At 44.3% G+C, this 12,195-nt stretch overlaps 2 protein-coding genes across 5 annotated transcripts in view; both read right to left on the reverse strand.

The window, feature by feature from the left end:
- Window positions 1-1,114: 1,114 nt before the first annotated feature.
- Window positions 1,115-5,253, reverse strand: rpl35 (ribosomal protein L35). The gene is made up of 4 exons (XM_015971821.3): window positions 5,142-5,253; window positions 4,524-4,660; window positions 1,524-1,605; window positions 1,115-1,301 (listed from the first exon to the last, which is right to left on the reverse strand). The coding sequence occupies exons 1-4, from the start codon at window positions 5,142-5,144 to the stop codon at window positions 1,152-1,154; spliced, it is 372 nt and encodes a 123-aa protein (XP_015827307.2). The 5' UTR covers window positions 5,145-5,253; the 3' UTR covers window positions 1,115-1,151.
- A 1,117-nt stretch (window positions 5,254-6,370) lies between these two features.
- The window catches only part of golga1 (golgin A1), a 31,617-nt gene continuing 25,792 nt past the window's right edge, over window positions 6,371-12,195 (reverse strand). For all 4 annotated transcript variants that reach the window (XM_015971824.3, XM_054731180.2, XM_054731181.2 and 1 more), the window contains 7 exons: window positions 10,022-10,124; window positions 9,679-9,839; window positions 7,823-7,981; window positions 7,686-7,745; window positions 7,408-7,608; window positions 7,247-7,333; window positions 6,371-7,039 (listed from right to left, as the gene is read on the reverse strand). In XM_015971824.3, coding sequence (XP_015827310.3) covers window positions 6,959-7,039; window positions 7,247-7,333; window positions 7,408-7,608; window positions 7,686-7,745; window positions 7,823-7,981; window positions 9,679-9,839; window positions 10,022-10,124 — 852 coding nt within the window. In that variant the 3' untranslated portion in view covers window positions 6,371-6,958. The remainder of the gene's footprint in view (window positions 7,040-7,246; window positions 7,334-7,407; window positions 7,609-7,685; window positions 7,746-7,822; window positions 7,982-9,678; window positions 9,840-10,021; window positions 10,125-12,195) is intronic.

Here is a 12,195-nt window from a genome sequence, read left to right on the forward strand (position 1 = left end):
ACAAACACCAGAAATAATACCTGTAAACCTGAGCCACGGGTTGTGATTAGAGACCAAACCACCAGCCGTGGAATGATGCAACGTTTGACCAGTCCAGTAAAAACTAAATCTGTGTTCTTGCTCTGCTCTGATGTTCATCTGAAACAAGGAGGCCGTTTTATCATCTAAAGTTTGAGTTTCTGAAATGAAGAATGAGCAGGAGTGAAAACTCAGAGCCTAACAGCTTCTGTTTGATCAGAAACCCAACATCTAGTGGAGAAGCTGCTGGTTTGTAGGATTAAACTCGCCTCATAGCTGGGTTTGACCCGTGGGTTTGTTACGAAAGGCGGTTAAACACCATTCATGCCATCAGCCATGACCATCGCCACTCCCTGATGATGTAGTCATCTCAACTTTCCAAATGAAAAACCAGTTGTGATGAAGGACCATGCTGGAATCTATTATGGTTAATCTTCCAATAACATCCATGTTCCCTAGCAACCTTCAGTCTATGTCCTGAATATTCTACGTTTAGAAACAACCTTTACAGTTCTGAGGGGTAATCATGCAAGGTAGAAAAAGGCTTCAACACCAACCCAGACTGTTGAGCAGTCCCGATACTCCCAGGCCTTCTAATCCAGTGTTTTTATTGGATTAGCCATGCCGCTTGGTCAGAATCCTCTTTTGACATTTTAACATTCTGATTATATACAGAAATGTTTTCCAAAATCACATCAAGACAGTGCAGCCTAGAACTAAAACAAATGACTATAACCAACAAATCCAGGACCAGCCCGTATTTCAGAACCCTTGACTGGTTCTCAGAAAACTGACGCTCGTTCTGTGCGGGTTATCAAATCTCATTTGGTTCTTTTTGGCCAACAGTGTAATAGCAATGTAGTATTTTCTACATTTTGCTGACGAGTCTCAGTAAAGGTAGAAACAGATCTTTATTAGCGTGCCAAAAAGAACCAAATACCATGATTACTGATGTCGTTAATACGGCAGCAATAACTCCAGGAGGGATTTTAGCAAACCGATAACTTGTTATAAGAACTTTTTAGCAGGTTTAGGACACAACGTGATTAATCCTAGTTTCATTCTAGTTGCTGTGTCCAACACAAAAGACAGCAGGCGGGTTTTACATTTTATTAAGCCAACAGAAAAAGTATTCAGGCTTTTACAGCAAATTTGCGAACAGAGTAGAGGAGGTCTTTCCTCTGCTGCTTCTTGGTGCGCAGACTCTCCTCGTGCTTGTTGAGCCGACGGCGCATCGCTCGGGTCTTCTTGGGTCTCAGATCCAAGGGCTTGTACTTCTTACCCTGGAAGAGAAGCCACAGGTGTGTTAATGTCCCACCAAGATCCACAGAACAGTCTCCTCTAGCCCTAACCCCTTCAGACCAACAGAATCCAAGGCATCAGAGGTTAACCAGCAGTGGCCCGGCCTACAGGTGAACCAGTCTCTACACCAGAGGCTCCCAAGCTTCTGCAGAAGAACTTCTGGTGAACAGACTTCACTTCATACCCTCACAGACGGGTCTCACCTTGTAGAACTTCCTCAGGTTCTCCTTCTGTGTTTGGTTGATGACGGTCAGGACTCTGGCGATGGACTTGCGAACGACGCGGCTGTGGAACAGAGAAGAGTTCAGCTGAGTGAAACAAGCTCAGGGGTCTCATTTATCAAGCTTGCTTACGCACAAAACGGAGTTGGAAAACTGCGTAAGCCACTTTCCACGCAAACGATGGGATTTATGAAAGAAAACTTAGCAGAAAAATGTGCACAACTTTAAGTTGACTAAGGACCTGGCTTACACACATGTTGGACATGGAGCGCACCTGCAGTGCTGCTGCTGAGAAGACACAATTATGAAATCCTGCGGCATTATCACTTGTACCGCTTCGTTTTCACACAGAACAAGACCCCCACACACACACACACACAGCCTGAAGCGCAGAATACAGAAAATCAGCAGGGGGACAGACTGAGACAGAATGTCATGCGTCTGTGACCCAATAGATCATGCGCCCTGGCTAGTTGGACAGGGGAGATCTCCGTTTGGATGGCTGGTTAGCGCGCGTGACTTTCATCCGGGAGTCTGGGAATCGAATCCTGATTGGACCATTTTTTTTAATATCCGCCACAGATCTCTCTGAAGAACTCAGCATTGACGGCTTCAGCAACACTGTGCCACTCGGTGGATTTTCTCTTGTTTTTTTTTGCAAAAGCACTTCCTTTTATTTCTCCACATCACCCACAGGTACATCAACTTCTGCTTGTGAAATTGCGCTTCCTTGATCTGCCTTGATCTATGGTCGCCATGTCATTGGCGGAGCGCTGCAACAGCTGGCTTATGTTTATGCATGAGGTCCATGAGGCACTTTGTATTGACCATTTATGGCAGTAAGTGGGCGTGGTGAGGGCGGGATGTGACTAAAAAGCAGCTGAGAAACATTCTCGTTAGTCAACGATTTATGAAGCGGAGTGCGTGCAGCTGTGCGTACTCCATGTTTGATAGATCATAAACCTGCTTGGCGTAAGTACTTTTTTTTTGCTGAGCTTAAGTAGGTTTTAGTAAGGATTCTACACAAAGTTTGATAAATGAGACCCCTGCTCTTTACGTTTATGGACACACGATTTTAGATCATCACTTCTCTCTGTAACAACAGTTAGGAACGAGATTGCCGCCTGCCTGAGCCCTCTCTAACTCAGGTCGGACTATCCTGGAGGTTTCTTCTTTTTTAAAGGTGTTTTCTACCCACTGTCGCCCTCTGATCACTCCCTTTGGTTCACGATTTTAGATGTACTCGGTTCGATTCCTGTTTTCTGTTCAGATCAGTAGAATCACCCAGAAATATATCATTATTGACGTTAAACCGGTGGTTGTGTGGAACCAGTACGTTTTATAATCGGTTTTCTGAATCATCTGGTGTCTAAACCAACTGCTGAGGTCTTTTAAAGAGCAGAAACACGAAGTGATGTCAGACTAGCCGTTAGCTCATCCATCAGAACAAACCTTAGGCTACGTTCACACTGCAGGCAAAAGCGTGTTAAATCCGCTCTTTTCCCCACGTGCGAGCCATATCTGATGTTTCTATGATGGTCTGAACACACAGATCCATTTTTTATGCGATCCGTGTCACTTGAATATGTGGTACTAATTCTGACACACAGCTGATGTTTTTTTAAAGCGACTGCAGTCTGAACGGTCATGCCGCATTAAATCTGTCTCCTACGTCACCGAGTCAGCGGAGGTGAGCGTTGTGCGTGGATGTTCCTGGAGAGAAGCGCTGACAGAATGGTTCAGGAGTCTGTCTGGACTTCCTGTTTTAAGTTTAGGAATTAAAAATGGGGAAATAATGTTAACGGGAGGTGGAGGTGCTGCTGGGGCGAAGCGTCTCACTGGTCTCCAACTCCGTGAGAGGGGGATTTTCCATGAATAATAATTCAGGGAGACGGCGGGAACAAGGAGATTAACGGTTTCCAGTCCAAAACGGAAGAAAGTTTTCACTGATGGTTTATCCACAGGATCAGGATTATGTCAGTTTCGGCAAGTGTGGCTTCTTGTCTTCTGCACATGCGGGTCGCTTTGGTACCGAGGAGCGCTCACAGTGGAGAGTTTGACTTAAATGTGACACCATAGCGTGAACAGCCACACAAAAAAATTCAGATTCACTCAAAAAACTGGAATTCAGCATCAAGGCCTCTAGTGTGAATGTAGTTTGTCTCCAAACTGAGGCTGCTCAGTGATACAGCCACCAGTGGAGTCTCAGATCATTTAACCAGTTACAGCTTTGGTCTCAATGAGCTACAAACCCATCAGTCAAACAAGCTGTTTAATGGTGGACAACAATTCTAAAATCATCATATTGTTGACTTTAAAAATATATATTTATGTTTGGACTTTATTATATAAACCACTTTGTTAACTCAGTTACAGCCATTGGCAACGAAGGTCGGTAACTGAACTTTTTACCGTAAAAATAAACATCATGGCTCTAAAGCTGATCTTCATCTGAGTGTGTCACGCATCACGTGATCAGGGAGCAGAACATCCACGAAAACCCAAAGAAGCCACATCAGAAAATGACAAAGGGGAGCAAAGTGACAGGACTAAAATGTGTTTTAGAACATCAAGAAAAACAACTGAAGATACATTCAGTTTTACAATCACACCCAGGGAAAGGGGCTCATGTGGTCGTCGTTTTTACTTTTGACTAAAACACTGCAAGAAACGCAACTTTTCTAATCCCAGGTTAGAGGAACGTCCTAAACGGGATTACCTGCCCATCTAACCAGGTGAGTCGATGGTCATTTACAACAACCTGACCATGGTTGAAGGACTGTTACGACACTGAGGGCACATGGCCCTTAAAGATTGGCTTGTAGTTAACTTTGTTGTTTTGATGTTTGATGCATTCTTCTATACTCGTTTAGTCTGGTCTCACATGTTTTGACTCGGAACAGAACCGAAGAGCCGCTGAACCCCGTTCTTTTCCCGGTTGCATAAAGCTGGTCTCTTTCAGCAGCCCGTTTGAACACTCACATCTTGGACAGCTTGGATGCGGCTCCTCCGGTAACTTTGGCCACCCGGAGCTGAGACAGCTCGTTCTTCAGGTCGTCCAGCTGCTTCAGCAGCTCCTCCTTCTTCTTACCCCGCAGGTCTCTAGCCTTGATTTTAGCCTGGACGCACACAATCAGACATGTTGGGTTAAATGCTCACGGGCCGTAGCTAGCGAGGAATGAAGCAGCTTTGTAACTATCATGATACAGTATACAACAAACGGATACAGCTTCCGTTTGCACCTAAATGTAATCAACTAAAAGACCAAACGAACGAAGGTAACACTCCACAGAGTTTGCAGGCCGACACTGAATCACACAAGCACCAGCTGGTTGGGTCCAACTATCTGATCCTAAATTTAAACAAGAACAGAAGCTTTAGCTAGCCTAATTAGCTGTTAGCATAACGGCTTAACCGAGCTGCTCGGAGGTAGCGCTCCACTATTTGGTATTTTATTCAATTTCCGGTTCAACAAACATTTGAACACTCACACGGACAAGTACTCGTCAACCTTATGCGCACGAGAAACTCAAACTAGGATGTTTCGTAGCGTTTGAACAATCAATCTTCACGGTTTGATGCAGAGTGTGTAACACTCACCATGTTCCTCGTCGCTGCCCTGCTGGAAAGGCCGGACGCACCGCGTGCTCACAAAAAGCAGCTTCCGGAAAGAAAAAAAGCTTTAGAGCGCCCCCAGTGGCGGGAAGCGTTTAGAACACACAGCGCCCCCTGGTGGCTGACTGAATCAACAATCCAGAATGAAGGCATCTGTTCATTAACTAAAGTGTCGTAAAACCAAGACCGATTTGTGGAGATCCTTTATCGTCATCACAGATTATTTTCTTCTCATAATTATTTTTGTCGCGGAGGCAACGGTTGCACCGGAGTCAAGTGGACACCTCGTAATCAGAATTTTTGCAGGTTTGAGCCCCGCTCAGTCTGTTGCTGTCGTTGTGTTCTTGGGCAAGAAACCTAACCCACCATGCCTGCTCGTGGTGGTCGGAGGGACCGGTGACACCTGTGTACAGCTGCCTCTCCTCTGTCAGTGTGCCTCAGGGGAGCTGTGGCTACAATGTAGCTCATCACCATCAGGGTGTGAATGGGTGTGTGAATGGGTGAATGACTGATTGTGTTGTAAAGTGCCTTGGGGGTTCCAATATCCTAGAAGGTGCTACATCAAATACAGGCCATTTACCATTGTTAATTGTGCTACAATTGTTAAAAGACGGCAGTTAGAATTGGAGCAATAATGTACTCGTTTCCCGAGAATGCTGCATTTCAACTTTTCTTTCTTTCAGAATAATTTCTGTTTATACAACAAGCTTCCCCCACATATAAGGCATGTTTAGAGACAGAAAACAGTTTAATGACTTCAGATTTATGTGGGAAAGGAAGTGACCATGACTTCAGAAATTATGACATCATAAAAAAGCAGTCATGATTGTTCATTGAAACTCTTAAAAACAGTCAATTCAAGAAGGTTAAAAGGTGATTCCATCAGTTCTGTGGTTTCCATGGAGACCATCTTCCAGGCGACTGCATCAGTGTGCTGATGGATGAATAATGATACAATCGTGTTTTCCCACACCCAGAACTAAAAGTAGGAAAAATATAAACCACCAGGAAAGAAACCGTGTTAAATACAGCAGTCAGGCCTGAGGACCAGCGGATCTCTGGTTCAGATAAATACTGCAAACTGATCAAACCATTTACAACCGCCGGTTCATAAAGATGTAATTCACTTTGTACACATTTATACATAGGTACATAAGGAATGCAGTTTTATTTACATTAGTAAAGGCAGGTAGAGGTGGGAGTGTCTCTCCATCGTTAGACACGCTTAAAGAGTCACACAGAGCGGTTACAGACCCAACCCTCTCACAAAGATCTGATTCATCAGTTTCCATCTGGTAAGAGAGGCGTTCCTTGTTCCTAAATGACTGAACATCTCCAGCAAATCCTTTCCCCAGTTCCTTTTCAGGTTAGAAGTTAAAAACATTTGGATCATAAACAAAGACCTGACAGGATTTGTTGTTGCTTAAAACGACGGTTCGGATCTGCTGGCCCCAGCTGCTGTCAAGACGCTCAGACCCGAGCTCCTCTGCAGACCCGAACACCTAAAGAAGCCCTCGCTGGTCCGGGTCAGAACTCAGGATCCAGTCATGTTGATGCTCAGTCACTCTACTCTGTTTTCAACAAGCAGGTCAGACCACAGCTCCGCGTCGGACGCAAAACTTGTTTAAAAAATAAATAAATCAGGTGATTCTGAAGTTTCCTTCTCTGAACAGATCCACCATTCCTCCCACAGACAGAGCCAGAGGAAACCAGTAGAGCTTCTGTCCTGATCAAATCCCAGTCACAGAAAAAGGAGCTGGAGCTTCGTCTCCTCCCTCGCCACCAGAGCGCTCTGCTGCACATCAGCTCCAGTGAGTGGAAGCACCTGAGATGGAAGGTCTGATGATGCCTTTTGGAGAAGGTTTGGAACCAAACCAGGACATCTGAAACAGAACATGGTGGGCATGAAACAACAAGCCTGCTGTGACCACACAACCCACCAGGGTGCTGGTCTGAATGGTTTGTTTGAATGTTTCTTCAGAGCATCGATGAGCAGCTTGGAACAGATGCATCCAGAACCAGGTGAGGTGAGAGGGAATCATCTGGACCAATGAGCTGCAGTCTGGACCTACTGCATGTGAAACACCAACCTTGTACTCCAGAGTCTGCTTCAGCATCTCTTCTTCCTCGCGTGTGAAGCTGAGCAGCACAGAAACGGCTCGTATCAGCTGGTAGGCCTGAGAACACCAAACACACAGGTTTAGTTTGGGTTTGGACCACCTCTTGACGTCTGAAAGCACCGCTGACCCACCTCAGCATCTCTGGAGGACATGAACTTCAGGACGACGTGTTTGAGATACTCAAAGTTGATTTCTCTGGAGTCGTTGAGGTCCGAAGTGTTGGTCACGGTGGTCCTGGAGGTCGGGGGACTTGGAGCAGGTGTTGAGGGTGGTTCTGGACAAACAGGCTCTGGCTTCTCCTTCCCTTCAGCTTCCACCTCAGGTTTTAGTTTCTTCGACACAAAGGACAGAGACATCATCAAAGTCCAAAGGACTGTGTGTGTGCGTCCTGAGGAGTAAAGGTTCTAACCAGTTCTTTCTGGAGCGTTCTCCTCATCTCTGCTAGTCTCTGCTGCAGCTGCTTGATGGTCTGAAACACAACACACGTTCTATTGGTTGCTGCCGTTTCATCAGGCTGGACTCTGAGCTACCAGAACACTGTCTGACCCGGTTCTTGTCACCGAGCTGCTGCTCCAGATCTCTGTTGATCCTCTGAATATGATCCAGGTCATCTACAGTCACGCTGCCATTCTGATCCTCCTCACAGACCTCAGGGGTCTGAAGCTGCTCGGTCAAGGTCTCCACCTCCACCTCCAGGTAGGAGATCTGGACCACAAACGCAAACAGAATTTCTGTTATTCCATCACATTCAAATGGCTTTAAATGTGCATTCATATGCAGATGACCTGCAGGTGTGCATGTCGATACCTGTTAACGGTGGCTGTCTCTCTCAGGATTTATTAGACCTAAAGATCTACCGGCATGGTTTGACACAAACTTTCTTAAATTGAACGAAAGGAAATGGGAGATCATGGTTTTTGGCTCCTCTACTGCACTAACCAAACCAAAACTGTAGCTTCGGAGACCTTCCCTCTTATTGTCATTGCAGTCAGGAACCTGGGGGATTCAAACCTAACTTTGTGGATGAGATCAGTGCAGCGGTGAAGTCTTGTTTCTTCCAGCTGAGGCTGCTCAGTAGGATTGAGGATGTTTTTGCTTCTTTTATCCGTGTCGTGATTACTTCGAGGCTGGACTATTGTAATGTGTTATAATGTGGCAGCAGGCCTTCTCACCGGGGCAGGAAAATATGATCATATCCCCCCGTGCTGGCAGATCTTCACTGGCTTCCGGTTAACTTTAGGAGTGACTAGAAGATGCTGCTGCTAGTTTTTAAACGTTTGCATGGTTTAGCTCCCTCTCTGTGTGACCCGATCGAGCCGTTTGTCCCGTCCAGGAGGCTTAGATCAGCAAATCTCCGCCTATCAATGACACGCAGATGGTGCTAGAGTAGGGATGTCAAACATACGGCCCGCGGGCCAGATCCGGCCCGCAAACGGGTTAACTCCGGCCCGCGAGATGGTTGTGTGAACTTTATTTTCATACTTTACAATGTAGAGTGAAAATAAACTTATCTTGGTGAGCAAGTTTCCTCTGTAATGAGATAAATAAAACAAAGCTGCGCTCAAGGCTCACACAAGAACTTGAATCCCATCCTGAAGTTGGCCGCCACTCAGGATGTGACTCCTGATGTTGATGTGCTGGTGAAAGCTAAAAGATGTAAAGTAAAATGAGTCAAATATATTTTAAGTGCTGCATGAAACTGATCTAGCCATGTGATCTGTAAGCTCTTTGAATCACTAAGGAATGTTTTTTATTGATTTTTTTTTTATTTTTTTCAAATTTTCAAGTACACTTCAGGTGTTGTACTTGTACTATTTTGGATACACTGTCCTCAGGCTCCAGCCTTGTTTCATATTGATTGTATTAAAACAAAGAAAACAATCTGAAGTTGTTTTTTATTTACCGGTCCGGCCCACTTGGGACTAGATTTCCCTCAATGTGGCCCCTGAGCTAAAATGAGTTTGACACCCCTGGTCTAGAGCCTTCTCTGCAATTGCTCGTGTCCTGTGGAATAGTCTTCCCTTGGATGTGCAGACAGCTGATTACTCTTTCTCTTTTAAAGTACGTCTAAGAACACGTCTGTATGCTTCGGCATTTCAGTGATGACTCGAGGCTGCAGGCTTTCTTCTTCCTTTTTTTTTTGTTGTTTTTAATCCTTTTAAATTATTCAATTATTCCATGAGCATAACTGATGTTTGAAATTTGTAATTTATGCATTTTGTCTTGGTTGTTTGTGATTTTAACTTTCTAATATTTAGTTAGCTTTTATGATTTTAATTTTTATTTTTTCTGCCAATGTTCAGTGCTCTGGGGCAACGGCCGTTGCACTTATATGTGCTATACAAACAAACTTGGACTTGACTTAAACATCTGCTTCTAGAGAGTTTACAAGGTGTGCTGACCCGCGCCTGGCAGCTGTCCACCTGTTGGGTCTGGACCAGCAGCTCCTCCCTCACACTCCTCAGCTGAGAGTCTTTGTGCACCTCCATCTGCTGCAGCTGGTCTCTCACACACTGCGTCTCCTCCTGCAGCGACAGCAGACGGTCCTGCTGACACCGCACCTCTACACACACACACACACACACACACACACACTTCATAATTGAACAGATGAGCTACATTATTTAATGTCGTTCTGCTTGAGCAGGATTCAAACATTTGAGACTGAGATCGGAAGGAGCCAGCTGCAGCGTGTGTGTGTGAGTGTGTGTGTGAGTGTGTGCGTGCGTGCGCGCGCACGCTTACCATCCTGAAGCGTTCCGACGTCCTCCTCCCTCAGTGATAGCTTCTTACTGATGGTAAACACTTCCTGGTTTGAGTTCCTCAGAGCATCATTCAGCTCTCCAACCTGAGATCAAGAGAGTGGATGGTGTAAGGACTAGGGGTTGCAACGATTAGGAACGTTGGTGCTATGATTAGTCTGAGAAATAATCACCATTACCATCATTATTTTGCATGAATGCTGTATAAGTAAGTCACAAACACATTCTATAAAGGTTTTAAGACTGCTAAATTCAAACGAACAGACTTCAACCACAAGTGTCTAAAGATTCATTAGGAGGTGTCCAGCAGACAGGTGACTATAAAAGGACATTATGTAACAAAGAAAAGCACTTCCTGTTTCATGCTGTCAGCAACGGCTCCACATGGAAGAGAAATCTGAGAAAGGAATTCATTTCTTTACACAAAAAGGTGAGGGCTACAAGAAGATCAGCAGAGCTTTCATATCAATCAGAATACTGAAGCTAAAGTGATCCAATCATTTAAGAAAGATGGAAGCGAGACATCCAGGCCGTCCACAGAAGTTAACATCTCTACAGGAGCATGTTCTGATGAGAAGGGCTGAAGAAAATCACCATGCAAGTTCACTGCAGTTAGCTAAAGCAGTAGAAAGCCAAACTGGAGAGACCGTTCCCGTGACACCATACGGAGCACCCTGCAGAGGAATGGCGTGCATGGGTATCGTCCATGAAGGAAGCCTCTCCTAAAGCCCATGCACATAAAAGCACACCGAGGATTAGCCAGGGTCCATGCTGGAAGAGAAGAAGACTACTGGGGCTCTAGACTCTGGAGTGACGAGACAAAGATCACGGTTTCTGGGACTAAATCTACTGTTGTATTTCTGAAGAAGAACAGGGTGAAGGTGACTGAATGACCAAGTATGTCTCCTGATCGGAACCCAATCCAACACCTGTGGGGAATTCTGAAGCAGCAAGTTGAGCATCAGTCTCCATCCAGCATGCAGGCTCTAAAAGACGTTCTTGAAGAATGGAGGAAGATAGATGTTGCATCATGTCGCCAACTTGTTCGTTCCATGCCTAGAAGACTTGGTGCTGTCCTTGAAAATCACAGTTGTCATACAAAACACTAGATGTAGTAGTTTCTGTTGTGGGGTGTTTTCATTTTTGCTTCAACCAGTTTTAGGATTTTGAGATCTAACTTCTATTATTAACCTCAATTTCATGTTATGGAGTTAAACAAGCGTTCAGTAAAAGCCAGCCTTGGGAAAATTCTGGAAATTGTTCTTTTGTTCATGAGCTACTGACTAAATTCATACTTTTTAAAGGAGGTGTACTCATTTATGCTGAGCACTGTATTTAATGCTACTTTTCAGAAATTCTGCTTAGAAATTTTAATTATTAAACTCAAAGTAAATGTGTAATCTTTAATTACAGTATAAAACTTTTAAAATACCCTCAATAAGATTAGCATATTAGTCTGTTTTACATTCCTGTAAAAAGACTAAAAGGTTTCGCTGCAGACAGCTGCTCAGCTACCACACATGGTGTCTATCTGGTGGTGAAAGTGGGAAAAAACACGTTCAAAATCTCAGACAATCACAATATCGTGAAAAGGATCAATATTCTAGACTCTGATCAGCTGATGAATCCAGAACACCTGCAGAGGCTTCCTGAGCCTTTAGATGGTCTCTCAGTCTGAGCTGGATGGATTATTGACATAAATGGACTTTTGCACCAGATTCTGGTTTTTACTAGAGGTGTGAATCTTCACTTGTCTCCCGATTCGATTACGATTATTGGGTCAACAATTCAATTCGATTCGATATCCCGAAGCATCACGATTATTTCATATTGATCTGTTTTCATCGATAAATAGAAGATATCAGATAATTGCTTTTTTTTATATATCAAAAAGGTAATTGACACAACCTGCCATCCCTCAAAAGCTCTCCATTCACAACAGGTTAGGACGAAACATTTTAAACATTTAAGAAGATTTAACAAAGTAAAACATCTGTTTGCTCGTTCAACACCACGCCTCAGGCTGAGAAAAACACGCTTTGCAAAAACTCACAAAATCTAAAAAAGTACTGAAAACCTATAATGTAATAATAAAATACATAATGGGTTCATATTTGAGTGTTTCATGTCTCTGAGCAGCTCTAGAGTCCAATATTT

The sequence above is a fragment of the Nothobranchius furzeri genome, chromosome 17, assembly GCF_043380555.1.
Source record: "Nothobranchius furzeri strain GRZ-AD chromosome 17, NfurGRZ-RIMD1, whole genome shotgun sequence".
Taxonomy (NCBI): Eukaryota; Metazoa; Chordata; class Actinopteri; order Cyprinodontiformes; family Nothobranchiidae; genus Nothobranchius; species Nothobranchius furzeri.